Here is a 24,251-nt window from a genome sequence, read left to right as displayed (position 1 = left end):
CCATAAACGCTGACAAGTCAGGAGCTATGATAAATAGCTTTCAGCTCCATAATTTACATTGCTGCTGCATTTACAGCAAAGCTCCAGCAGATGGCAAAAGGATCCGCCTTATTTTTCAGCTGACAGTGCCGGGTTTGACAGAACTGTGACAACGCAAACCTTTTCCTTCTTTTCCAGAAGCCACAAGCGTAGTAAAGTAAAGTAAAAAATAAAATAAAATATATCCTATTTTTTCAGTATTTGCCGAATTAATTCACCACCTTAGTGACCTTAGACGACCATTCCCTGGTCCAAGGATGCTGAATTTGACGGCCACTGGTTTAGACAGAAAAAAATGTGCTATTAGATTCACCATTAGTAAGTTTTGCTTTGGTTCGTCTCCTCAGAAGTTTAAAGTGTCAGACATGAAGGCACACTTCAAATGGACTGCTTTTGTGTACAAATTTTAAGGTGCACATACCAACAGTCATTCATATTCTCAAGTTATTTCAGAAATAGTTAAAACGGGCATCCTTATTTGTGTTGAGTGTCATTATAAGGAACCAGGTGCTATAAAAACGAATTTGCGTTTCACATGCCTTAACCGGAGGGCCGTAACTTTTACTCAGTCACACACAGAAATAAATTTCCATGACTGCGCAGCTGCCTTTTGCCTCTTTACGGCCTAAGCCGACTCTCCCCGCTGGAACTGCATTCCCACTGCACGCGGGGACACCGCAGTCCCTCAGACAAGTGACAAAGTGACAGAAGTGACAGAAGGAGCGGGCAGACCGAGCCCCGCTCCCCTCAGCCGCCCGCGCGGCCGCCTGCCACCCCCGGCCCCACAGGGAGCCTGCGCGGGGCGCATGCGCAGCGGTGCTGCCTGAGCGCCCGGCCCGGCGCGGCGCGGCGGGGCCCCCTCAGGGCGGGGATGGCGGCCGCCGGCGGCGGCGGTGGTGCGGGGGCTCCCGGGGAGGCGCCTCCCGCCGCTCCCGGTGCCGCTGCGGCCCCCTCCGCCGCCCCCGCCGCCCCCCCCGCCGCCCCCGAGAGCGGCGCGGTGCTGCAGCGGGAGCCGCTGTACAACTGGCAGGCTACCAAAGGCTCGCTGCGGGAGCGCTTCGCCTTCCTGTTCTCCAACGAGCTGCTGAGCGACGTGCACTTCGTGGTGGGCAAGGGCGGCCCCCGCGGGGGCTCGGGCGGCGGCGGCGGCGGCGGCGGGGGGGCACCTCCCGGGCCCGGCCAGCAGCGCATCCCCGCCCACCGCTTCGTCCTGGCGGCCGGCAGCGCCGTCTTCGACGCGATGTTCAACGGCGGCATGGCCACCACCTCGGCCGAGATCGAGCTGCCCGACGTGGAGCCCGCCGCCTTCCTGGCGCTGCTCAGGTCGGGACGGGGGTGCTGCGGGGCCTGGGGGGGGGCGTGAGGAGGGTGTGAGGGGGGTGTGAGGTGGGTGTCCCCCCACACGGCGGCTGCCCCCCGCCAGCTCCGTCCCCTCAGCCTCGCCCAGGAGCCGCCGGGGGTCGGTTCCCCCCAGCCCCGTCCCTTTTGCTCCCCCCCCCCCCCCGAGATGCCGGGGGGCCGCCCGGGCAGCCGGGGGCTGCACACAAGGTCACGGCGTCCTGCGCTGTGCTTCTGCCCTCCGCATCCCTTCCCCAGCAGAGGTGGCCTGGTTTTAGGTTCGGTGGCCCTGCAGGGTGGGACGGGGTGTGGGGGGGGCTCATTTGGCTTTTTGGTTTCGTCTTGTAATGAAGGTGATGGGAATTGGTGGTTCAGCAATCTCCGGGTGTCGCAACCGCCCATCCACCTACTGATGGCTGAGAAGGAACCGAGCCTGTACTGAGCTTTTAATTTCATTTGATAATTTACTTTGACGACTTACTCATCTTGCAGTTCTCTCGTCTTTTTCAGCAGTGGTAGTGAACTGTGTCCCTTTACCAGAGAAATGCTTATTTCTCTGAAATGCAGTCACACATTTCAGATACTTTGGGTGGAGAGCGCAGCAGCTCACAGTTAGCTAACTGAGCTTACACGCAAACCACCCAGGGGAGACCATGAGTGCAGTGGTGGGGAAAAAGTATGTAAAATGGGCTACTGATGTCTAATATCTGCTTAACCTTAAGATTATTTTTTTTACAAGAAACTCCTCTGCTAGGCATAATCGCTATAAAATGTATTAAACGGGTATCTGTAATGAACATTTTGAAAACAAATAATATAATTGCCTGGAAAGAAATCTGTAGTGTCTCAGAGCTTTCTGTAATGCAATAAGGGCCCAAATCTTAACAATTTTTTTGTTTTGAGGCCAAGAAGAATCAGGTAGTCCTTTTAGTAATCATGAAAACGGGAATTACAGCAACTGATTTTGCTTTAAAAAGTAAACAGCAGCAACTTGTCTGTGTTGCTCTTTAGCAAATAAACTGTATTTTCTGGTTTCTCAGCAAAGAGGGAGTGGCAAAAATGTAAGGTGAAGTGCTTGTGTAGCATGGTGGGAAGTGTCTTTCAAGCAAAAATTGTTACAAAGGTTAATAGCAAATGAATGAGACGTGTGTCTGTATACAGATATGGAAAAAATGCCAGACAGTGAAAAGTGGTTATAATGAGAGAAGTTTGTTTGGATCAAATATACAAATGCAGAAGCAGGAGGGTGAGAAGGGTAGTGTTTGAAAATTGTAGAAGTAAGCGAGGCAAACAAAAGCCACCTTGTGTCTGTAGAGCTGCTGGTACGTAAGGGCCAGGGCACTTGCATAAATAAATTGATTATACCTGTATCTGGTCTAAATATCACCAGACTGAAATGAAGTGTTTCAGGTTTGACGTATGTATGAAATAGTTGGCAGCTTTTTAGAACTTTCTCGTGTACGTATTTAGAGTGAACTTGTTCCAACTACAAGGCCTCAAAAGAGTCCTGTATTGTTATTTTTCTGTTACTACCTCCCTAGGTCAGGAGCAGGTAACCTGCATGCCTGCTGCCTTCCTTGGATGTGGTAGCATCCCTTCAAGCTCCCTCTTCATAATCAAACCCTGATATGTGTACACCGAGCTTATAATGGAATAAATGTAAATTGCAACACCTTGTTAGAAACATATCAAAGGAGAATTTCTTTAGTACAGACTAGTACTAGACTTCTTCCATGCTCCTATACATGGTTTTTAAAGTACCCCAACTATAGGACAGCCTGTTTGTTTTTTTCATGAATTGCACCTTGCATTGTTGGCCTCTTATCTGTCGTTAGTAAATTGGTCAGGTAACGATGGTTGCATTTTATAGGGCCCCTCTTTAATCTTTGCAAAGACCAATTTGAAGTGTAATGGCTAGGAATTGAGTTGAGACATTTGATGTTCATTTGTTACAAATATATAAGATAAAAGAAATATTAAAGTGATGAGAAAACCTTTAGGGATAATTTACTAATTACTTAACATTCCACAGCTAATTTCTGGTTTTATTTACATATGTCTTTTGTTATGTTCTATCTATAGTTATGTTTCTTAAAGATCTATTGACCAATGCTTCTCATAGTGTAAAGCCAAAGGAAGAAATGTTTGTGATGAAAAAAGTTCAGATTCTCTTAAATTCATTCCACGTCCAATGAGATGGAGTGGTGTTTCCCTGTCCTGTGATGTAAATGTTCCTCGGTGTTAGTGCTGTGTTACAAAATAGATTGTAGATTGAATGAGATTTATGGGGAAGAAAAAAGGAGCTAGATACTGAACATTTTAAACATCAGATAGTCACAAAGTTAATGTGACATCTCTCTCTTTCAATTTTTCTTTTGGGTATATTCATATCCTATTTTAAATTGGCTACAATTGTTTCTATTTGATGATCAGCCTCTAAAATACTGAATTTTTAGAGTTAAGTCATTTAAAAATAATGAACTGAATCTTTAATTGATAGTACTGCTTAATTTCAGTAATAAATTCTAGGGTTTCTTTTTCTTTTTTTCCTTCCCCTTGAGAAATTTAGGTAGTTCTCCTTGTCTGTTGGCTAAAATCTTGACTGTAAAGATGGTGAAAAGGGAGACTGAGAACTGACTGGGCAAGGAGCGAGAACATTCATAGAAAATAATTGGCTGAGCTCAAAGACGTAGAAATGACTGGTGTGTGTTTTGGCTTGCCACCCAGTATTCCTTTTGCCTGAAGAGTTTTCAAATGTGAGCCAGAGAAGCTTTTTTAAAGCAGCTGACTACTTCAGTAATTTGTCAGATAAATCCCGAAGAAGTGAAGTAATGTGAGTCCCAAAGTTTGAATCTGCTTTCTCTAATTCACAATTAATAAACCTTTTTTCTGTATGTTTCGAACTGCACAGATTGAATTGCAGTGATCCAGGACATTGAAGTGGACTTGTAGTAGGGTTCTGTGGTGTAGAGTTTGGTTTGTAGTCAGATTATTTTGTTTGTTTCCATTCACATACATTTTAAAACAATTTAACTTATCCTTTGGTCGGAGTGTAAAGGAAAGTGACAACATGACACCAATTTAGCAGTCCATTTTCCAAATGTCTTTGCAGAGGACTTTGGCAAGCAGTAAAACGAGGGTTAATCATGACCAACTGGAAGAAGACTCCTGTGTTTTTTAGAGTGGTGAAAACACTTCAACTGTTGGGAAGATGCTGGGACTAGGGTGTAAGGAAGTGCTAACCCGAGAGTAAAGAAGTCATGTAAAAATCGAATGCTTAGGCAAAATGAATGATGAAGTGGTCACTTGGAAAATTGTTTGTTCGGGTCACTAAAAGTGGTCCGTGCACCCATCTGCCATCCTGGATGGCAGTACAACTGGTCAGTATCTAAAGTGCAGGTCGTTTTCTGTAAGTCTCCAGAGGAGGGAGGAGGGGAAGTGATCATGAGCCCCGCTGGGTTGAGTGGAGGCAGAGCAGAGGTATGAACACAAAGCAGTGCTAGTTCAGGCGTGTCGCAAGTGGGAGAGGCAGCACAGAGACGGAGCTCCTGGCACAGGAGCAGAGGGATTTTTAGAGAAGACACACCCAGAGTTCCTCTTTTATGAGTAGGTGAATACATCATGACCATCCGTCCGCATGCTAAGGGGAAACAGGATTATACAACGTCCTAGAACAATGCACTTTATTACAATTTTTGTAGTGCTTACAGCTACCTTTTAGCTTTGCAAATTCACACTTTTTAGTACTTGCAAAAGACTGCTGGTTGGTTTTGAAAATACTGACATTGTCAAAAACGTGGAATATTGAACAGGCAAACACACCTGACTGTGACATTCTTAATATACTTGGATACTCCTTATCATGAGTTTACTCAGTTTAAAAGTATGTAACTGTATCACATGTCCTGTTACTATGCGTTGTTACGCCCTTCCCTGGTGCATCATGAGGTCTGGGTGATGGACTTGATGCTGGGTAACTTTCAGTTGTCAGAGCTTTAACCGCTTAGGTCCCATCACTTTTGTCACTGATGCGCGCTGAGCTGGGGAGTGTCTCTTAATGTACGTCCAGGCGTGCAGAAGGGGAGGGATCGGAGCAGAGAGCCTCAGGTATGGCCTTCATGGAATGAAAAAGCATCCTGCAGCTAACAGAAGTCACATGAATGAAAAACTTGAGTGCACATTCAATGTTGCCACGTTTAATTTTGGCCTTGTAATTGATTTTTTGATCATATGGGGGGTGAGGGGGGGAGAGAGAGAACCTGCAAAACTGAGAAAAGAAGCGCCAGAGAAAAGTACAGTTTGGAACTGCACCCTGATTCTTATAAAGTGTACAAAGGGAACCAATCTGTTCATTGGCCACAGGTTGGACACACCTACGGAATAAAATCAGCGTTGTGTTCCAAAAATAACTTGGCAAATTTTATTTTTTTGGTAGGATTAGGTAAAAATTTATAGTGTGTGTGTGGTAATGGTGCTCTTTTACAGCCTCTTAATTTTTGACTCTTATGTGATCTTTGACTCCAAGCTCTCTAAAATCATACAAGGAATTTTAGGACATTTTAAATGGACTTTTAAAAATGTTAAAACCAAAATCATGATGTGCTGTTCTGTGCTTTCATGAGCTAATTGTCAGTTTGGTATACAGAGCTGCATGTTGAAAACTGTACCTACTAGATCTTAGTTTCTTAAATCTGTCAATGATTGTGGCTGGCAAATCAGCCTGTCATTTTCATCAGCAAATAGTTTATAGCTTTCATAAATCAGTTCTAAATAACTGTATGAAACTTTTACTGACAAGGTCAGCATTCAGTTAAATTCCTTTCTAAAAGCTTTGAGGTAAATTCAGTTTAAAGGATTAATCTGGAGCCTCGTTCATATTTCCTAAGTTATGTGAAAGTTGGCCATTTGAATGGATTAGAGTATTGTACTGATAAATACATACCCATAAGTGGCAGTGAATTCAGTTAAGGCTGTTATAAATAGTCATTCATACTGATACACAACTAAATAGTTAGCAATTACTAACAATTAGAGTTTTCTAAGGAAAATAAGAAATACAAACAGTGAAGAACTTTATCTGAAACTTTTATTACATCTTTCCGTTACTTAGGTCTCCCAATGTTGCAAGCAAGTTTGAGTCTGTTCCTTTCACAAGCTTCTTCTGTTAAATACAAACTGATTATTATTATTACGTTAAAAACCCTTCTAATCATGCCTTCCTTCTCAATGTGTTGTTTGCCATTCATTTCCAGGAGGTCCGAACAAAAAATACTAAGAAATTTAAAAGATTTGTCCTTCCATGTACAATTCCTGCATTTGCAAATGTGCCCTGGTTTATTATATTTAAACAGCTGTGTGTGTTGTGGGGGGGAATGTGTTTGTGTAGTAGAGATATATTTCTGTAAATGACAGAATAATCCTGATTATTATCTGAAAACCTGGTGAAATAACAATAAGATTATCTTCAATGTCATCTGAAAGAAAAGTTATTTTTAAAAAGTCATCTTTTACATACAGAACCTCAAAATAAATCTTATCTTCTCTGTTTTCAAGTAACAGCTGCTCAGGAAAGAGAATTTTTTTCCTGGCTTTGGTGGAGACTTGTATGGTTTGGTTCACTGCTTTATGCTAAAATCTCAAGCAATCATATAACCTCGAGCAGTGGAGAGAAGCCAAGGTTTTTTCCTATGTCAGTCTGCAGCAGGAATAGAGTCAAGGTCATCTGTTAGAATATTACTCCCTTTCCTCTCCTCTGAATGCTGGAGAATGGTGACTGTCACACAAGATGTTATCACAGTAGAAGTCCTTGACGCTCTTCTCCTTATTGTGAAGAAGCTAGTATGCACTTTCAGTAAATTAAAATCAGTATTACAGCCATAGAGGGTTGTGTATTGATATTTAGGAATACAGCTTTTAGTAGTGAATCAAAAGAGCATGCATTAATGCGCTAAGTAATTCTGCAGCTCAGCTGTTGTTTACAGTTTGGTAGCTATGTATAACTAGCACAGCCAGATCAGTCTTAGGGAGTAATGTGTATTTAAAACAAATGTATGCAATTAGGTTAATGTAATAGTCTTTCTTCAACCCTTTAGTTAGTTTATTAATTCGTAAAAATGCTACATGGTGAACTGTTACATGTTTGCAGTCCAAATCTTTTACCTGCTTTCTAAATGTAAAGAGATTATGTTGTGCTTGACGGCACTTCAAGATATGTTTTTATTATATCTATCTGTGCATTGATTTCTAGGTTTCTTTATTCAGATGAAGTTCAAATTGGTCCAGAAACAGTCATGACTACTCTTTACACTGCTAAGAAGTATGCAGTCCCAGCCCTGGAAGCACATTGTGTGGATTTTCTGACGAAGCACCTCCGAGCAGATAATGCCTTTATGCTGCTTACTCAGGTAGGTAAATTTAAGTTTAGTTTTGGTTTACTATGAAAATTGGTATTTGGAATGGGAATAACCAAGTAATATTACTTCACAGGGGGGTTGCCATCACGTCGTTTAATTTTTGTCTGAAAATACCTTGTTGCTTTGTTAGCATTTTTACAGACTTGTCTTGGCTTTTATTGGTAATGTAGAGGATTTTTTTTTTTTTTTAATACACAGTGTACAGGGACATTTCAGATGAGACCTGTGTATTCTACAGCATATTTACATGAATATCCTAATTGTTTTTTTGTTAGTCTTTATAAGATAGTTCACTAGAGTAGATAAGATGTGTACTTTTTAAAGTTATATTTCCAAAACTAAAATTATAAGCATGAAGAAAACCTTGTATGCAGTGAATTCTCCTCAGTTATATTCTCCTTTGAGAATGTAAGTGCTCTACAAGGTATAAACACCAGGCATACTTAGACAAATCAGCCAATTTTAATTTAGACCTACATTGAGTTAAAAAATACTTGCTTCTTAGAATTAGCAATTTAGCAGATTGATGCTTGTAACAGCGCAGTAACCAAAGCTATACTACTTTACTTTCTCAGGCTCGTTTGTTTGACGAACCTCAGCTTGCTAGTCTTTGTCTCGACACAATAGACAAAAGTACTATGGATGCAATAAGTGCAGAAGGCTTTACCGATATTGATATAGGTAAGTTCCTTCTTGTGTCTTAAGTGTTAAACTTCCAAAGGGAATCATACTGTTTTGTTGCTGTGTGACACTTCTCTCTTCAGGGCTGCACAAATCAGGTACAATGTGTAGAATCTGTTTTTGTTGTAGTTGTTTTTTAAATATAAACTGGCTCAGAATTCTGCTGGTAATTCTGCTTTCTATACTTTTTCCTTTACAAAAAGTCAGCAGTAGTGTATTTGGTTACTTAAACTTGATTGTTACTATATATGTCTAAGATTTTACTCCAGATCAGCTAGATTGTATTCCAAACTCAGACTGAAGAAAGGTATTCCAGCTGCTTAAAGAAATTTTAAAGTCATTGTTAATTTGTGTTCAGTGGGTTTAGACCCAGACTGTGAACGTTAATCTCTACTCTTGATAAATCTCAATCTGTTTTGACTTGTGACTTTTCTATGACAGCAAACATGCCTCGCTCAAATTCAGGGCATGTAAAAAATCCTGAAGAAGACAGAAGATTCAGAATGTGAAAAAACTTGGGTTTTTTTACGGCTCATGTTCTATGTTAAACTGAGAGTTGAGCAAACTAAACCTTAAATAATCAGTAGAGACTTTTTGCATATGCTCTTCTTAAAATGTCAGAACATGTAAGAAATACAGGAAAAGTTGCTTTTATAAAACGCAAGTGAGAGTAGCTTGCCTGACATCCTGTGTTCCACCTTAAAACTTTGTGGGAGGCAAATGCGTCAATGTTTAAGATCACTTTCATGTACGTTTAAACTGGTTTTGTGTGCACTGCTGCTTCTTGTGTCTATAGTTGGTCGAGATTGGCAGGTGGATACTCGGCTGAGAACATGACAGTGTTGTCATGAATAACTGGAGTGGTATTGTACATTCACCACTGTACTTGATCACTGCCAGCTTTGATCTTCCCATAGTCATGGAAATTCTTTAGGGTATTTATTGGTTGTCACTACATAGATTATATAGTATATTACACCTATATATCCTATATATAGGACCTATAGTATATAGATTACATATAGTCACACCCTTAGGAATCAAGAAGAAAGTTTATGTGCTGTCTTCATGGCAGGAAGAGGAAGGATTTTATTTTATTTTTTAGCTTGGACACCTGTACACTATTGGGATACTTCTTCAGTCATAAGACAGATTGTGTGGTATTATAAAAGTTCTGAGCATTTATTTGTTTAATGTTTTAAGCTTATTTAAAATGTGTAGAATTGTTTTGGATTAATATTGACTCAAATCTGTTAATATTTTTTCACATAACACAGACACATTGTGTGCAGTTCTAGAAAGAGATACCCTTAGTATTCGAGAAAGTAGGCTTTTTGGAGCTGTTGTTCGTTGGGCAGAAGCTGAATGTCAAAGACAACAACTGCCTGTGACATTTGGAAACAAACAGAAAGTCCTTGGAAGAGCTCTTTCCTTAATTCGTTTTCCATTAATGACTATTGAAGAGTTTGCAGCAGGTGAGTTCTGGGGTTCTTTGTCTTACTAGTTCTGCACAGTAGTTCTGCACTGCTCATCTGTGAGTGTTGAGATCCTTAACACTCTATCCTGTTATTATTAATATTGTATTAATAAATATTGGGATGCAGTCTTAATGAAAGCAAAACATCCTGCAGAATATTGTCTGGCCATTGGAAGATGTTATTGCCATCCTTGGTGTGCAAGTATATGTGGTTTAAATATGACAGTTGGATTAAGTTTTAGAATTATCTTGGAAGTTTTTTCTTTTCATAGGCCCTGCTCAGTCTGGAATCTTGTCAGATCGAGAAGTAGTAAATCTCTTTCTGCATTTTACTGTCAATCCTAAGCCAAAAGTAGATTATATTGACCGACCAAGATGTTGCCTTAGAGGAAAAGAATGCAGCATCAACAGGTTCCAGCAAGTGGAGAGTCGCTGGGGCTACAGTGGAACAAGTGATCGGATTAGGTATGGCTTTGGAAACTATTTGAAGGGGAGACATAGAAGTGTGGGAAGAACGGTAGTGATATTATTCAACTTCCAATTTTTGGCATAAGATACAGTAACAGACTAGCTGGCACCGTTTGGGCACATCTAATCTTTTCCTTTTTAAAGTAACTTAGGCTGTTGCACTGATGAAATATAAAGTAGCAAAGAACAAAGTTCAAAAGGCCTGGGTACTTTCTAGAGGTGTGGGGTATTTGCTGCTTATCAAGTTTTAAAATACAAAGTATTTTGAATATCTCTGAAATAACAACAGATCAAGACTCTGGTCATTTTTCATTTAGTAATCCTAAATTTAAAAAAAAAAAAAGAAAAAAAAAAGCCTCAGTGAATTCACAAAGCTTTATGCTATAAAACTGATTTAAAAAAACAACTTTTATTTGTTTTTACTGTTGAAATCTAAATAGAAAACACTATTGAAAAATATTAATGCAATGTCATTTTCAGTTTGGTTTTCCACTCTTCAGTGGGATTCTTTTTCTTCCTTGACTGGGAAGAAGGTAACACACCCATAACAGTTGTTTAAATTCCTTTCTTGGCTTGTGTTTTACTAGATTCACAGTTAACAGAAGAATTTCTATAGTGGGATTTGGATTATATGGATCTATTCACGGACCTACAGACTATCAAGTCAATATACAGGTACAGTATATTCTGTTTAAATAGGCTTAGGCAGAAACTATGCTTAATACAAAAGGTTTGCTGTATATCTAAATAGGATAGCAGTCTGATAGGCAGGAATCTAAGCTGTATTTTATCCTCAACAGTATCATAAGCAGCCCACTAGGGAAAAGTAAGTACAATATGAAACTTTTCTTCCTATCCACTCTAGTCTCCTGTCCTTCGATCCTTTTCAGAACAGGTTTTTCCTGAGACTGATTTGGTCTCTCTGTTTAGTAACTCCCAGTGAATCTTGCTTCAGAACACTTGTCCAGTGTAACCTTGAATTCCTGTAAGCTTTCTGCAAAGGAATTTCACAGCTTTATAATGCGTTCAGTTGTGCACTAACTCTGTCCTTTTAATAACGTTTCTAGTTAAGCTTAGTTTTATGTATATCTTTTATATTTTAATGTGTCAGTTTGAACTTTTCTATTTTAATTCATGTTTCTATAGGATGACCTTTTTGTTTGTTTACAGCAATAGCCCTGTGCTGTTTAGTCATGCCAGCTTTTTTCCCTTTTCTCAAGCCTTTCTAATAGGTAATGTGTGCCGGTACTGTACTGAGGAGTGTGATGTCTTTTAGTAGTATGCTACTTAAAAGGATTTGATTTTCTTAATTGCTTAGTTTAGCTTCTTTTGAACAAGCTTCCTCATTTTTCTTTTTGAAGTTTAGCACAGCTGTGGTGGATTTGCTTGTGTTGTTCATGTAGGAACGCTGACTCTAAGTATATTATAGACAGTGTTACATAGTGTTTCCATTATGAAATTTTGAATCTGATCCTACTAATCGCTCAGTACCAAATCAAGGGTTGCGTTTCTTCCTACTGAGCAATTGGTTAGCAATCTCATGAAATGGTCAGTGATAGCATCTAAAAATGTCACCCCTGTTTCGTGTCCTGATGTGACACTTGCCCAGTCTGAGAGGGTAACTGAAGACACCACTAAAATTGTATTTCCTGCTCCTGTAGCCTGTCTGATCTCTCTTAGCATGTGTGGTCAGGATTGTCTTCTAGTAATATTGATCCATCACTGTATCTTTCCCTTTTTAAGTATGGTATTTCAATCCATTTGAATTCTCTTATTGAGTTTAGTTTTGATTTGTTTCTGAGCTTTCTAGCAAGGTATTAATGTTCTGTGGCTGACACTGTTACTCTGTGCTGTGTATTTCATAACCCGCTACTATAGCATCACATTGATTTACTAGGTGTGTGGAATGTTTTGTGAAAGAATCTGTGACTTTATTTGGGGACAGATGTCCCCATTTTATTTTGTAGACTTTAGCATGTGTTGGAAATGCTGTTCCAGTTTTTTTCTTGGCATCCTATTTAAAGGGCAGTTTATTTGTCTACTGTTTCCTATTTGATGATTACTGTTCTCTGACCATTGCGTACTTAAGTATAGGAATTTTGTGTCTGTGTTTTGCAGGAAAAAAAAAAATCTTTCCTTTTATGATGTTCCAAAGAGAGTGTATCTGGGTTGAGGTTTTGAAGGAATTTGTTGGCTTTTCCACATTCCTCAGTTTAAAAACTCACTTGCAAATCCCTTGGTTTGAAATGTTATCAATTTGCTTTTCTCAAACTATACATCTGTGTAAATGAGTAGTATAGTGCACTCGGGTGAATCTTTAGAACGAAAGATTTAGCTGTTAGGTCATCAGTACCACACTATACTTACTGGGGGATTTTTACTTCTCATTAACCCTTGTTTGATTCCCTTAGACTAAATTCCTGTTAGCAGATGAAAGCACTTTGTGTGATCCCTCAATATATTTGCTGGATTTATTTCGTCTGAAAAGAATTTAGTTCTTGCAAGGCAAACCAAAGCATGTTAAGTAGGAATGATCAAGAGACTCACTTGAGAAACACACTCCTGATCCAAACTGACAGGCTGATGCACCTTTATGGTTCAGATGAAGGCCACCCATCCTCTACAGATTTTTTTTACTCTGAAACTATCTCCAGTTCCTGATGAATCTGAAACTTTGTCCTAACAGACAGCCATTTAAGTTGTCTCTGCACCTTTCATTTTGAATGTGCATACAATACCGGCAGAGCTTCAGAAAAAAAATAAATCTTTTATACTTGCCCTAAAATAGTAGTAATGTATATTGCAAATACATCACTTATGTTAAAGGGGCATATGCCTTCAGCATTAGAATTGTTAGTATTTCTTTTGATTGTGGCTGGAAAAAAAACTTGAAGCCCTGTTTGAGGCAAAGTATGCTCCCACTGGTGCAGTAATAAAATTATATAGCAATTTAATAATATTAAAATTGTTAGGATTGTTGTTAGTGGAGTAATCATGAGCAGTATTTGTGTTTCTCTAAAGCTGTGGTATCCTACTTCTGCAGGAGATGTTCAGGAGCATGGATCAGAAATTGCTATCCAAAATGAGAAGTATGATATCCGCTATTTCTGACATCTCAGCTAAAGATTCCTATTTGCCACTAAAACTGAAGGCAAAAGAAATATGTGGTCTGAGTGTAATTTTTCTCCTGAATATGGAATAGAAATAAATTGTATAAAACATTGAAGCAGGAGTTTTTGTTTTCTTCTAAGAATATATCATTGACTGTTTACGTTATCTGTAAAAACTTGTTTTCTAAATGAACCACAGCCTGTGAAGCATGTGGGTCCAGCCTCATGTGCTTCCCTCATGGGGGCTGTGTAGGTGTACAAAGATCAGCAAATCTAAGTATAGGATCATACGTAGTTTATTAAGGTCGAAAGCTGAAGGTTCGAGCTATTCTTCATCTCCTCTCAGGCAAAGCCTATAACCTGGTTGGAGCAGCGTTGTGGGCTGAGTTTAGCACAGAGATTGGACAGCCTGTGTAAAAATGCAAAAGCCATGGTTCACCACACTGCCGGGTCAGCCCTCACAGTATTGTTAGGAAATTGCACCTATCTCAATTCTGAGACTGCACTATTGTTGCAAATAAACTGGGTGGAGTAGGCAAGTGTTTCGCTTGTAATACTCTAATGTGTGTGCAGTAAGAATCTTTCTCAAGCTCATAAATCTAAAGATATGGTTTTCATGTCTTTATGCAGATAATTGATTATGAGAGGAATCAAACACTGGGACAAAATGATACTGGATTTAGTTGCGACGGAACTGCCAGTACATTCAGAGTCATGTTCAAAGAACCTATAGAGATTCTGCCAACGGTTTGCTACACAGCTTGTGCAACATTAAAAGTAAGAATGCTCAACAGTATAGAAGAAAAAGCTGTTTTGATCCAAGGGTTTGTCTTTTGTCTCCTTTCTGATGGGAAAGTGTCTCCTTTCTGATGGGAAAGTGTCTAAATAAATACAGATTTTTTTATTTTTATTTTTTTACTGTTAATTAAGCAGTGTTTGAACTTCAAAACTTTATGGGTCTTGCTGCACGTTTTCATTCAGTTGCTAATGTCTTCTGATGTTTTTCAGGGTCCTGATTCCCACTATGGAACAAAAGGATTGAAGAAGGTGATCCACGAATCTCCTACTGCTAGCAAAACATGCTTTGTCTTTTATAGTTCGCCGGGTAACAACAATGGGACATCAATAGAAGATGGACAGATACCAGAAATAATATTTTATACATAATTTCACATGATCATCTTGGATGTGTCAGTGTATCATTGGACTTTAGCTCACTATTGGTGACAGTAAGACAATTCTGTGAAATGACATGAATGTGTTAAAACAAAACTAACTTGTTTGAGAGGTACCAGGAAAGCTATTTTCTCTGCGTCATTGTCAGCAGAATGTAACTTAGCTTTTCCTCTTAATGAAGTATCAAGTGGCATAAGTACTCTGTATATTGAAAAGATTGTTTTAAATAGTATGTTGTGATTAATGGCTTTGTATTTTGAACCCTTTATTTCTCACATAGTACAATTCATTTTTTGAACTGGAAAATCTGTACTAGTTTATGAACTTCACATGTACATTCATTTTCCCCAACTTGTCCTAAAAAGTAACTCTGCTGCTCTATTACCAGCTTGCACATCTCTCCAAAATAATCTTGGAATGACCTTAAGGACATGAATTACTGCTATGTAGGTATATTATTTTGTTTTGGACGTACATCAGCAAAGCTGGATTCGTATTGCTATCATCTAGACTTTTTGGATGAGCTGTGGAGAATTAATGGACTTAACACTCCAGACAGCAGCTGCAGCAAAGGAAGATGAAGTCCAATTCTGCAATAAATGGATCTTTCCGGAATCTCTTAATTTAGAAGGGCTGTTTTGGAACACAGAGCCGGTTATGGACATAGCCACTGTATATACATATGTGCCTATAAGAAAATGTATAATGTGAAAACGGGAATATAGGACTTGTAATGATGCTATTTTGACTGGATAACCTGATACTAAAGAATTAGTATGAACTAAGGGCGATGTGTGTGCCACTCATTCTCCTGCCTATGGTAATCGGATGCAGTCGGTGTAGTTTTACACTTCTTCCTGTACAGAACTCTGTACCCTCCCTGGCGGTGTACTAGAGCACTCCTTGGAGAACGATTTTGGGGTGAGGAGGGGGGACGGACCCACCCCCACCTCATTTTTCTTATTTCCTGGGACTTTCCTGGAAATTTCCCGTTGGGGCCAGGCCCTGTGGGGCCGGGGGCGGTGCCTGCCGGGCCGGGGGCGGGGCCGGGCGGTGCTGGCGGAAGGGCAGCGCGGAGCCATGCCGGGCCCCAGCGGCTTCCGCCCGGTGCTGCTGGCGGCGGTACGGCGGCTTGGCGGGGCCATGCCCGGGAAGGTGCGTGCGGGGCGGCCGGGCCGGGCCGGGCCGGTACCCGCGCTGACGGCGCGTTTCTCTCTTTCAGGGCCGAGGAGCCGCGAAGGAGCCCGCGGGGCCGGTGCTGGCCGCGGGGCCGGTGGTGGCGGCCGAGGGCGGCGTGAGGGTGACGGTTCGCGCCAAGCCCGGCGCGCGCTGCAGCGCCGTCACAGGTGGGCTGCGGGCGGGCGGGGCGGGCTCGGCAGGGGGAGCCCCAGGGGCTCTGTGGGCTCGGGCGGCGTGCAGCCGTGTAACCGTGCAGCCGTGTAACCGTGTAGCCGTGTAACCCTGTAGCCGTGTAACCCTGTAGCCGTGTAACCCTGTAGCCGTGTAACCCTGTAGCCGTGTAACCCTGTAGCCGTGTAACCCTGTAGCCGTGTAACCCTGTAGCCGTGTAACCGTCATCCTGCGCCTGGGGGAGACAGGAACAGTCATGAGGAGCCCTCGGCCCCTCAGGCAGCCCCGTGCTCGCGCTGTGAATCCTCAACAAAAAAGCCTCCATTTTATTTTATTTGTGAAAGGAGGGACCGCGAACCAGATGGCCTTGAAGGGCTCTTCCAACCTTAATGGTTCTGCGGTCTTCCCTTCAAACGCACGGGCACAGCGCTTCAGTTTTACGCCAGCTGCTTGGATCCCAAGGGCTTGTGGAGGTTTCCTCCTGCTATAAAAGTTGGAGCTCGCACAATCTGTTCCCTCGCTACAAGTCTGGGTGCTCTGGACAAACCTGAGCAGGTTTCTACATTGATAGGTGTGAGCCTGACGCAGGGGGCCTATTCCCTGCCGGGTGCCTCCCCCCTCCAAGAAGAGCGATGCTGAGCTCTCTTTCCAGCTGTTTCAGCAGGGATTAAAACTAAAAGCAGTTCTAGGCCATAATAGTTACGGTATAAAAATGTTTAAATCTAAAAGCTGGAGCAGAGTAGAAGCGAATGTGAATGTGAATATCACGTTTCAGTCATTACATCCAAGAAACACTGATCAATTGGGTGAGTTTTACTTGTGGTCAGTAAAATCTGAGCACACATTAGCACGCTTAGATGTGCTGCCAATTGAGCCAGAGAAAACGTGATGATAGCAAAGATCTCGGGGCCAGCCTATTGTTCATGCTTTTTTTTTTGTGCACGTTGGGGTTAATACGATCTGTATTATGCTGCACAGTGCCAAGCTGGAGTACACCAGCAGCAGAATGGGCAATACAGAGAGAACATTACCATAGTGCCCCGACTGCTAGAGTGTAAAAGCCAAAAATTCCTAGCTGCCGACTGATACGGGTCTAAAGGCTTTGATGTTCTTTGTGCTGGAAAGTTATCGTTGTTCATACTGGCTGACAGTTAACTTAAGGGAATTTGTGAAGTATAAAAATACCGAGTTACCTGCTGATCTAGGAGTTCATTTGTTTGTAAATTGAAATGCTTTTGAAAGCATAAGTGTTCATTTCTAGGAAATGATACCTAGATATTTTGAGCGTTCTGAGCATAAACTCTTTAAAATATCTGTTCTAGATGTGACAGCTGAGGCAGTAGGTGTAGCTATTGCTGCACCTCCGTCAGAAGGGGAGGCAAATGCAGAGCTGTGTCGCTACCTCTCTAAGGTGCTAGAAGTGAAGAAGAGTGAAGTTATTTTAGAAAAGGTACTTTTTTTTTTCTTTATTTCAGTCTTCTCTTCCTGCATTTTAAATTCAAGATTCTGAATTGTTATTCACTGAGTTAGTCATTGGAGATACTCTCCAAGTTCAGTCCAAAAGACACTTGAAAAGTGTTTGAGTTAATGGAATGATTAATTGAGGAAAAACCTAATATAAGAAGAACCACAGCTTGAGTATGTAGTCAGAATACTTCTTATCATGATATATTTTCAAAAATTTATGCAGTTCATGTTTTCTGTGACCCTTAAAGATTCTTTTGTTTTCATTTCAAACTCAATACACATAATTTGTGCTTTGCAGAAAAATGTGCATTTTATTCATAACTTTGCATTCATTTTTTGAAGGTACTTCTGTATTTGAGTAAAAAATTTCTGAAAAGTAACTGTTGCATATAAGTAAAAGCATTTGTAAACACATCCATTCTATCTGGGCCTTAACAGTTTCTCTGTACTAGTAGAACGTGCATGTGTTGACTTGGCACGTGGAAACTGTTTGTATTATTCATTGCACTGAATAAATAATTTGTTTTATTAACACATTGAACTCATATGTCAGTCTTTCCAACCATGTTAATTTACAGTTTGTAAGCGTGAGAGCACAATGAAGAACTGTGCTTTTTATTTTTCTGTGCTTGTTTAATGTAGCTGTAGAAGTCTGTTAAAAGATAGTGGTAATAAATGGAATACAATTAATGAATTGAGCACTGCTTTGATGAAAGGTAGAGATGCTAAGGCTTAGTTCATGTTTTCTTGACTCCTGGGCAAATTCCTTAATTCAATCAACATTTTACATTAACACTTTCCTGTCTTAAAGAGACGTTTAGGTTTAACTAGATTATTCTCATTAGTGCTAAGCAGAGTTGAGCATAAAAGGGGCCAGTGTTGTCTGACCTTCTTGACGCAGTTGATCTGACCTAGTGTCCAAATAATTGCATGCTAGTGTTGTTTTTCACAAACCACTGTTTGTTCTCAGTGAAGCACTGTGGTAAAGTCAGTATTTTATCTGTGACTTAGATTTCCCATCCTGATCTGCTAGGTGTACACACCGAGTGATTTTTGTACTATTTGCTCTCTGTTATGTGCTACTTGTTTTATGATAAGTGATAACACTACCAAAACTAATCCAAGTGGGAAACAATCCAGTATAAAATAGGGCTTTGGAAATATGGTAATATTTCTACCCAAGGGGCTTGATTTTCATCATCAGCTGGCTAGTCTGCTTCAAAAATCTATTTTTAATTTTAAAATTCATGCCATATTTCTGTATAGCAGTGTTAAGACATTTTCCTTATTCAGGATGTCCTTTTGGATCTTTAAAGATTTTTGTCAGGCCGCAGATTAAAATGCAACATATTTGTTTCTCACGTTTTTACTGAATACAGGCAAAGTTGTAGCTTCAGGCGAAATGAAATGAAATTACAAATTTGCCAGTTCCTATGTAAAATAGCAATTTTGTCAGTAATACAAAAACAAGTCAACGATATTTAAAATAACTGCCATACTAATCTGAATATTTTACAGGTTATATACAATGCAATCTATTTTCATTTTGTTGCTATTACCACCCTGAGAATTCAGCTTAAGAGTAACTAATACTTTGTGGGAGACAGTGTTAAAGAAAGATCTAAAAGTCCACATCTATCAACTATATACAGTAACTTTAAAAAAATAAAATGCAAATGCAGTTGCAGTCTTGCTTCTAGATGATACAGCTGAATTTTGGAAACTTACCATTCCTTACTTTTTATGCCTATAAAAAGGGCATAAATTCAGGGCATGCTCTGGGAGCTGTATCCAATTTTAAAAGCAGAGTAGATGAGGCATTGCTTTCCACTTTTATAATAACTAGAAAGGACACTGATGAACCATGTCTTACTGCTGTTATTTCTGCGTGCCTACACTCTAAGAATTATTTTTTCAACAATACCTGTATAATTTTTCAATACCTGACGTATTGGCATCACAATGAGCTTTTTGGCAATGTGTGTTTGGTGGTGATTCTCTGCAAGATAATTTTTTGTGTGTGTCTGAACCAGGGTGGTAAATCCCGTGATAAAGTGGTGAAGATTTTGGTATCAGTGACACCAGATGAGATACTAGAAAAACTGAAAAAAGAAGCTTCCACTTGACCTAAAACAAGAGCAGCAAATGGAACAATGTAATGCATCTTGGTAAATGGACTGATGGTTTTTCTTATGTAAATCTAGTCCTTTTGAGAATTTGGATAATGACAAGGAGAAGATACTCTCTGTCCCCCCTCCCCTTTGTCAATATAGCTGCTGTATAGCTGAAGTGTTTGTGCATGTGTAGGTTTGCTCAGAAAATCTTGTCTTTACTGAGGCTCTGTATCGGCTTCTGTTACTACCACAGGCCTTTTCCCCTCTGGAGAGTTTCCTGTCAGTAAAATTTGTCATCTTGCATGGACTCTAAAAAGTTGTTTAAGAAAATTGTTTCTGAATGCAACGAACTTTGGTTCACCAAGCAAAAGGCTTGGAGTGATAGGCTTCAAAGGCATTGGGACAATGTGAAAAGAAGTGTGGTGCAAAATGATAAATCAATCTGGACAGTGAAGACCTAGAAGAGTGTTCTCTTTGATATCTAGTGGCGGGTATAGGGTGCAGTTCTACGCTATGTTCACATATGTACATCTAATACAAATGTATTTGGAGCCAATATACTGTTCTTGATCATCACTCAGGCAAACTAAAAACAGAATCAACAAAATAACTGAAGCAAAATCTGAAGTTTATAGCACTGACCCCAAACCCAGTAATTGCATTGCTAGTGTCACTTTGTAATAGCCTGCAATCGGTTGCCTGAAAATCAGAGATACAATGATGGAAGCTTTGCCAAATGTATGTCAAGTGTAATGACTGTTTTTAATAAAAGGGGCAAAAAATATTATCAAACTTTGCTTTGTGTTTATATTTTTAACAGAAACATGGTTTTCTAGATGCCACATAGTAGATTGTTATTTTTAAACAGAACTTTTTTGTGATCGTTCCTCAGTTTAAAACTGCTTAGTATCTCAACCCATGGAAAATCGAGCAGAGTCAGAATTTGAGCAGGCAGAACTGAACAAGAAATCTGAAACAAAATGGGCAACTATACCCCAGTCTTAAGGGCAATAAGATGATTTGACTTTTCTTTTTAACATTCTTCAGAGGCCAGAGTAAGATTTAACTATTTCCCAAAAATGTTTGTGATATCATATGTCTCTGGCAGGAATTTGCTTTTTCATCTGAGTCACTACTAATGTCTGAATTTCTTATCTTTACTATGTTTGTCATGTTTTACAAGTACTTATGTTTACATATGTATATATATTTAATGCCTAAAGTAAAAAAAAAAAAAATTTTATGGATGTAAAAGTTAGGGCTAAATTCCTTTACTAGCGTCACATGGTGCAGACTTTATAGCTCACAAATCATTTTTTCATGATCAAAAATCTCATTTTATCAAATTCCTTCTTCTTCCTGATATCCTAAATATTGCAACAATTTTATTTAGACTTCAAGGTGACTCATTTTCACAGATTTTACAAAAATGTTATGCTGTAGTTTGGACAGTGTTTAGGGAACTAAGACTAAATTGTGACTGGTATTTGCTTTATGTTTTGTATCTGGACTCCCTATGTTCTCAGGCTTGTGGCCAGCTACACATTGCCTTGCTCGTCTTCCCTTACCACTTTCAGCCCATATGGACCACTTTCGGTTTACTGATCTGTCAGCTCTGGTTTGTAGCTCCTTGGCGTTGCATCTGTTCTTGCCCAGCAGAGGGGTACCATGTCCTGCAGAAGAATTAAGGCAGAACAAGCAAAAAATAAGTGTTTGTGTTTGGTTGGTTATTGGGTTTGTTTTTGTTGTTGTTTGTTTGTTTTTGTCTTATTCCCCAAGTTTCTGTTTATTATGACTGGGACACAACAATCCAAAGATTGTGCAATCCTGCTTTAATAAGCTGTAGGAGATGGATGCTGCAACAGCCATTATAAATAATTCCCAGGAAGCTGATACCATGTGTGACATGGCATATATTCTATATTGAAATAACATATTACACTTTACCAGGACTTCAGACCCTGACTGAGGTAGGAGGTGGGTAGGCAGGTGCAGTGTCTGAGGTACATTAGCCTTTGGTGATGATTGTCTACAAAAGTGACCAATTTAATCTTTCAGTTCCTTCTATGTCTTGTCAACGCGTTCTGCCTAATCTCTTTGCCAGCTTCTGCTGCAGAGATTTTACCTTTCCCAAACTCCTTCAGCTAATATTCTGCATCTTTTCTTCCGAAGCACTGAAGGTATGAAGACAAATAGGGTGCTGTCAGTGTATCATGCTGCCATTTTTATGTAATCTGAGCCAGACACAGTCACATTCATCACCCTTGTCAATCAGAAGATGAGTCCTATTCAGCTAGGAAGTTAGTAGTCCTTGGGTAGGCAGCCACTGTGCCCGCCTCTCTTTTGCATTTCTGCTTCCTGTCGCGTTTGTGAGTGTGTTGGGGCCCATATATAAAGCTGATTTTGTTCTTAGCCAAGCCAAGTTCTTTTTCTTTTGTCTGGTTTCTAATACAGCACTTGATACTCACTTCAGTTTGTCCTGTTCAGTCATCATAGGTGTTTTTTCGAGAGTTGTTGCAGTTATATTTTTTTAGCATTGCTTCTCTGGAAACAAAAATAATATCGGTGGCCTATATTCAAGCCCTAACTTCTGTTGCTCAAGGCATTAACTAGTTGAGACCTCAGTGCAGATGTGAAAAAGCAATGGCAATGGAAGCAGAGAAGTGGAAATTCAGTTATCCTGGTAGCAGTGCTTTGCCTTGCTCGAGATTGACCCAGTGGACTAGTGAGCAGTGTGGCAAATGAAGCCTTTACATGCTGGGAACAGAGAATTTGTTTGATACCAGTAACCAAAATTATTTCAGAGGGTCCTGATGTTTTCATGTAGTCTCCCAATTATATTTATAATATAATATCTATAATAGTCATTGATATATTTATTCTTGTGACATGCCTGGGAGGCAGGAAGGTATTGCTGATGTATGGCACAGAGAGGTAAGTGTCTTGCATCACCAAACAAGACGTCAATGCCAAAAGCATGATTTGGGCCTAGCTCCTTGCCGTCAACTCTCTTGGTGAACACAATGAAATATCTTCCATTCTATTTAGAAAATTATGGTAGTAAATATTCCCTAACTTTTCAGCAGAATATATTTTTAATAAAGCAGTAGCTCCTTTAGCTTGTTGGTCCCCACTGTATCTATGTGCATAAGAACGTCTTTTATTCTTAAAGCAACGTGACTTGAAATCCTACTATTTATTCAAGCTCAGTGCTCTTTTCCTAATGCATTGTCTGACCAATGTCAGTAAGATCTGTGTAATGGTGATTTAATATCTTAGTGGTTATAGATGTGGGCAGGCAGTGTTTTTTTTATATAATTGAGTTATTTAAACATTAGCAAAATAGAAGTTATCTGAATATATTCTGTGTCAAGCAGTCTTATGGCATAGAATATTCTTGCTCTTTCTTCCATTCAGTTAATGTTTACTTTCTAAAATCCAACTTTGAAAGTAGGTATATGTTTCATTGCAGCACTCTAATATGCTAATTAAGGATATTTAATTATACCCTCTGAAACTGGCCTCTTTGCTCTTTTCGTTTCAATACGCTCCATTTATCATCTGCAGCACATCCCCATTACTGCTTTTAGTCCCATGTGTTTCTAAATCCCTATTTCTTCCTGTATCATCAGTCTAAATAATCCTGTGTAATTGACAACTTTGTCAATAACTGGCAGTGGCGATTTACCAGAAGGCACCGTTTAATATCTTCCTTCCTTCAGCCTCCAGGAAGATAGATACACCTGCTCTTTCTCCTCATTACTTCACATCGCCCTCTCAGTATTTCCCTTCTCATATCGTTTATTTGCATATGTAAACTTCCACCAGCTGAATCCCTTTTTTTTCTCTCCCCTTAATTCCAGCCTGCTATATTCCTGTCTTAATGTTTTTAGCCTTTATCTCAGGAGGATGATTCACTGCCATATTAGCTAGTATGAAAATGTGCTCCCCTGGCTCCTGGGAACACGGTGCTGTACCTGCATGTAAAGCCTATCTCCGTTACTCTCTGCCCCGAGTGCAGCAGCCTTTCTAAAGTGCTGTTAATGTAACCAAGGCACAATAAACAGTCAAAAATCTGCTGAAGAAATGAAATACTTGCCTGAAAGGAGGAGTCTGCTGCTTCTCTAAGGTACTGGAATTCATTTCTTCCTAGTCCTTTATGTATAGTTTTTCAAGTAATTGTTAGTAAGCCATGAAGAATTTTGCTTTCCTCTATAAATACTGCATTTATTAGTTTTTATTTATTGTCTCAAGAGTTGGGAAAGCTAGAGTAGTCTACCATACCATCTTACTGCAGCTCGAGGCTCAGGTTTTGGAATGTCATTTAAATAATATTTTGAGTTTCTGAGTTTAAAGACACGGGGAAAGTGAAATATGTTGAGTATTGCTATAGCAGTTGGTCACTATCGAAACGTGCTGTAAAGCGAACAGTTGGCCATTAACTTAGGGAGAAAAGAGTGTTGAAATGAGCTCGAAGCTTCACGTTGTGCTGCTCAGATAAAGCAGTCTGCCTTAAGAGAATAACTGGAGTTACAAATTGTAATTCCAGCATAATTGTCATTAAGCTGCCTTTTTCCCATTACCCAGCATGTGTGTGGTGCTCTTGGGAGGGCTGCAG

At 40.0% G+C, this 24,251-nt stretch overlaps 2 protein-coding genes across 3 annotated transcripts; both read left to right on the top strand.

Annotated features, from left to right (window-relative positions):
* The first annotated feature begins 861 nt into the window (after positions 1-861).
* BTBD1 (BTB domain containing 1) lies at positions 862-15,487 on the top strand. Its single transcript, XM_080607725.1, has 8 exons — positions 862-1,362; positions 7,625-7,781; positions 8,366-8,471; positions 9,749-9,946; positions 10,221-10,413; positions 11,004-11,091; positions 14,157-14,303; positions 14,535-15,487. The coding sequence occupies exons 1-8, from the start codon at positions 911-913 to the stop codon at positions 14,691-14,693; spliced, it is 1,500 nt and encodes a 499-aa protein (XP_080463851.1). The 5' UTR covers positions 862-910; the 3' UTR covers positions 14,694-15,487.
* Positions 15,488-15,699: 212 nt separating this feature from the next.
* Positions 15,700-20,425, top strand: LOC308201017 (UPF0235 protein C15orf40). Of its 2 annotated transcripts, none has more exons than XM_080607732.1 (4): positions 15,700-15,857; positions 15,925-16,048; positions 17,375-17,502; positions 19,553-20,425. In XM_080607732.1, exons 1-4 carry the CDS (start codon positions 15,783-15,785, stop codon positions 19,643-19,645), a joined length of 420 nt encoding a protein of 139 aa, XP_080463858.1. In that variant the 5' UTR covers positions 15,700-15,782; the 3' UTR covers positions 19,646-20,425. The 2 variants fall into 2 exon arrangements, with proteins under 2 accessions (XP_080463858.1, XP_080463859.1); XM_080607733.1 differs by having other exon boundaries at positions 15,728-15,824.
* The last annotated feature ends 3,826 nt before the right edge of the window (positions 20,426-24,251 follow it).

This window comes from Anser brachyrhynchus (genome assembly GCF_964034855.1).
Source record: "Anser brachyrhynchus genome assembly, chromosome: 11".
Taxonomy (NCBI): domain Eukaryota; kingdom Metazoa; phylum Chordata; class Aves; order Anseriformes; family Anatidae; genus Anser; species Anser brachyrhynchus.
The sequence above is the reverse complement of the archived record's forward strand: the minus strand, read 5'-3'. Positions and strand labels throughout refer to the sequence as shown.

What these genes read in the sequence shown, in the direction of transcription:
- BTBD1 (XM_080607725.1), top strand. Translation starts at nt 911, where the DNA reads ATGGCGGCCGCCGGCGGCGGCGGTGGTGCGGGGGCTCCCGGGGAGGCG. An exon ending in CTTTACCGATATTGATATAG is followed by an intron (nt 8,472 to 9,748) that starts GTAAGTTCCTTC and finishes CACATAACACAG; the next exon opens with ACACATTGTGTGCAGTTCTA. An exon ending in TATTGAAGAGTTTGCAGCAG is followed by an intron (nt 9,947 to 10,220) that starts GTGAGTTCTGGG and finishes TTCTTTTCATAG; the next exon opens with GCCCTGCTCAGTCTGGAATC.
- LOC308201017 (XM_080607732.1), top strand. Translation starts at nt 15,783, where the DNA reads ATGCCGGGCCCCAGCGGCTTCCGCCCGGTGCTGCTGGCGGCGGTACGG. An exon ending in GCGCTGCAGCGCCGTCACAG is followed by an intron (nt 16,049 to 17,374) that starts GTGGGCTGCGGG and finishes TATCTGTTCTAG; the next exon opens with ATGTGACAGCTGAGGCAGTA. An exon ending in GTGAAGTTATTTTAGAAAAG is followed by an intron (nt 17,503 to 19,552) that starts GTACTTTTTTTT and finishes TGTCTGAACCAG; the next exon opens with GGTGGTAAATCCCGTGATAA.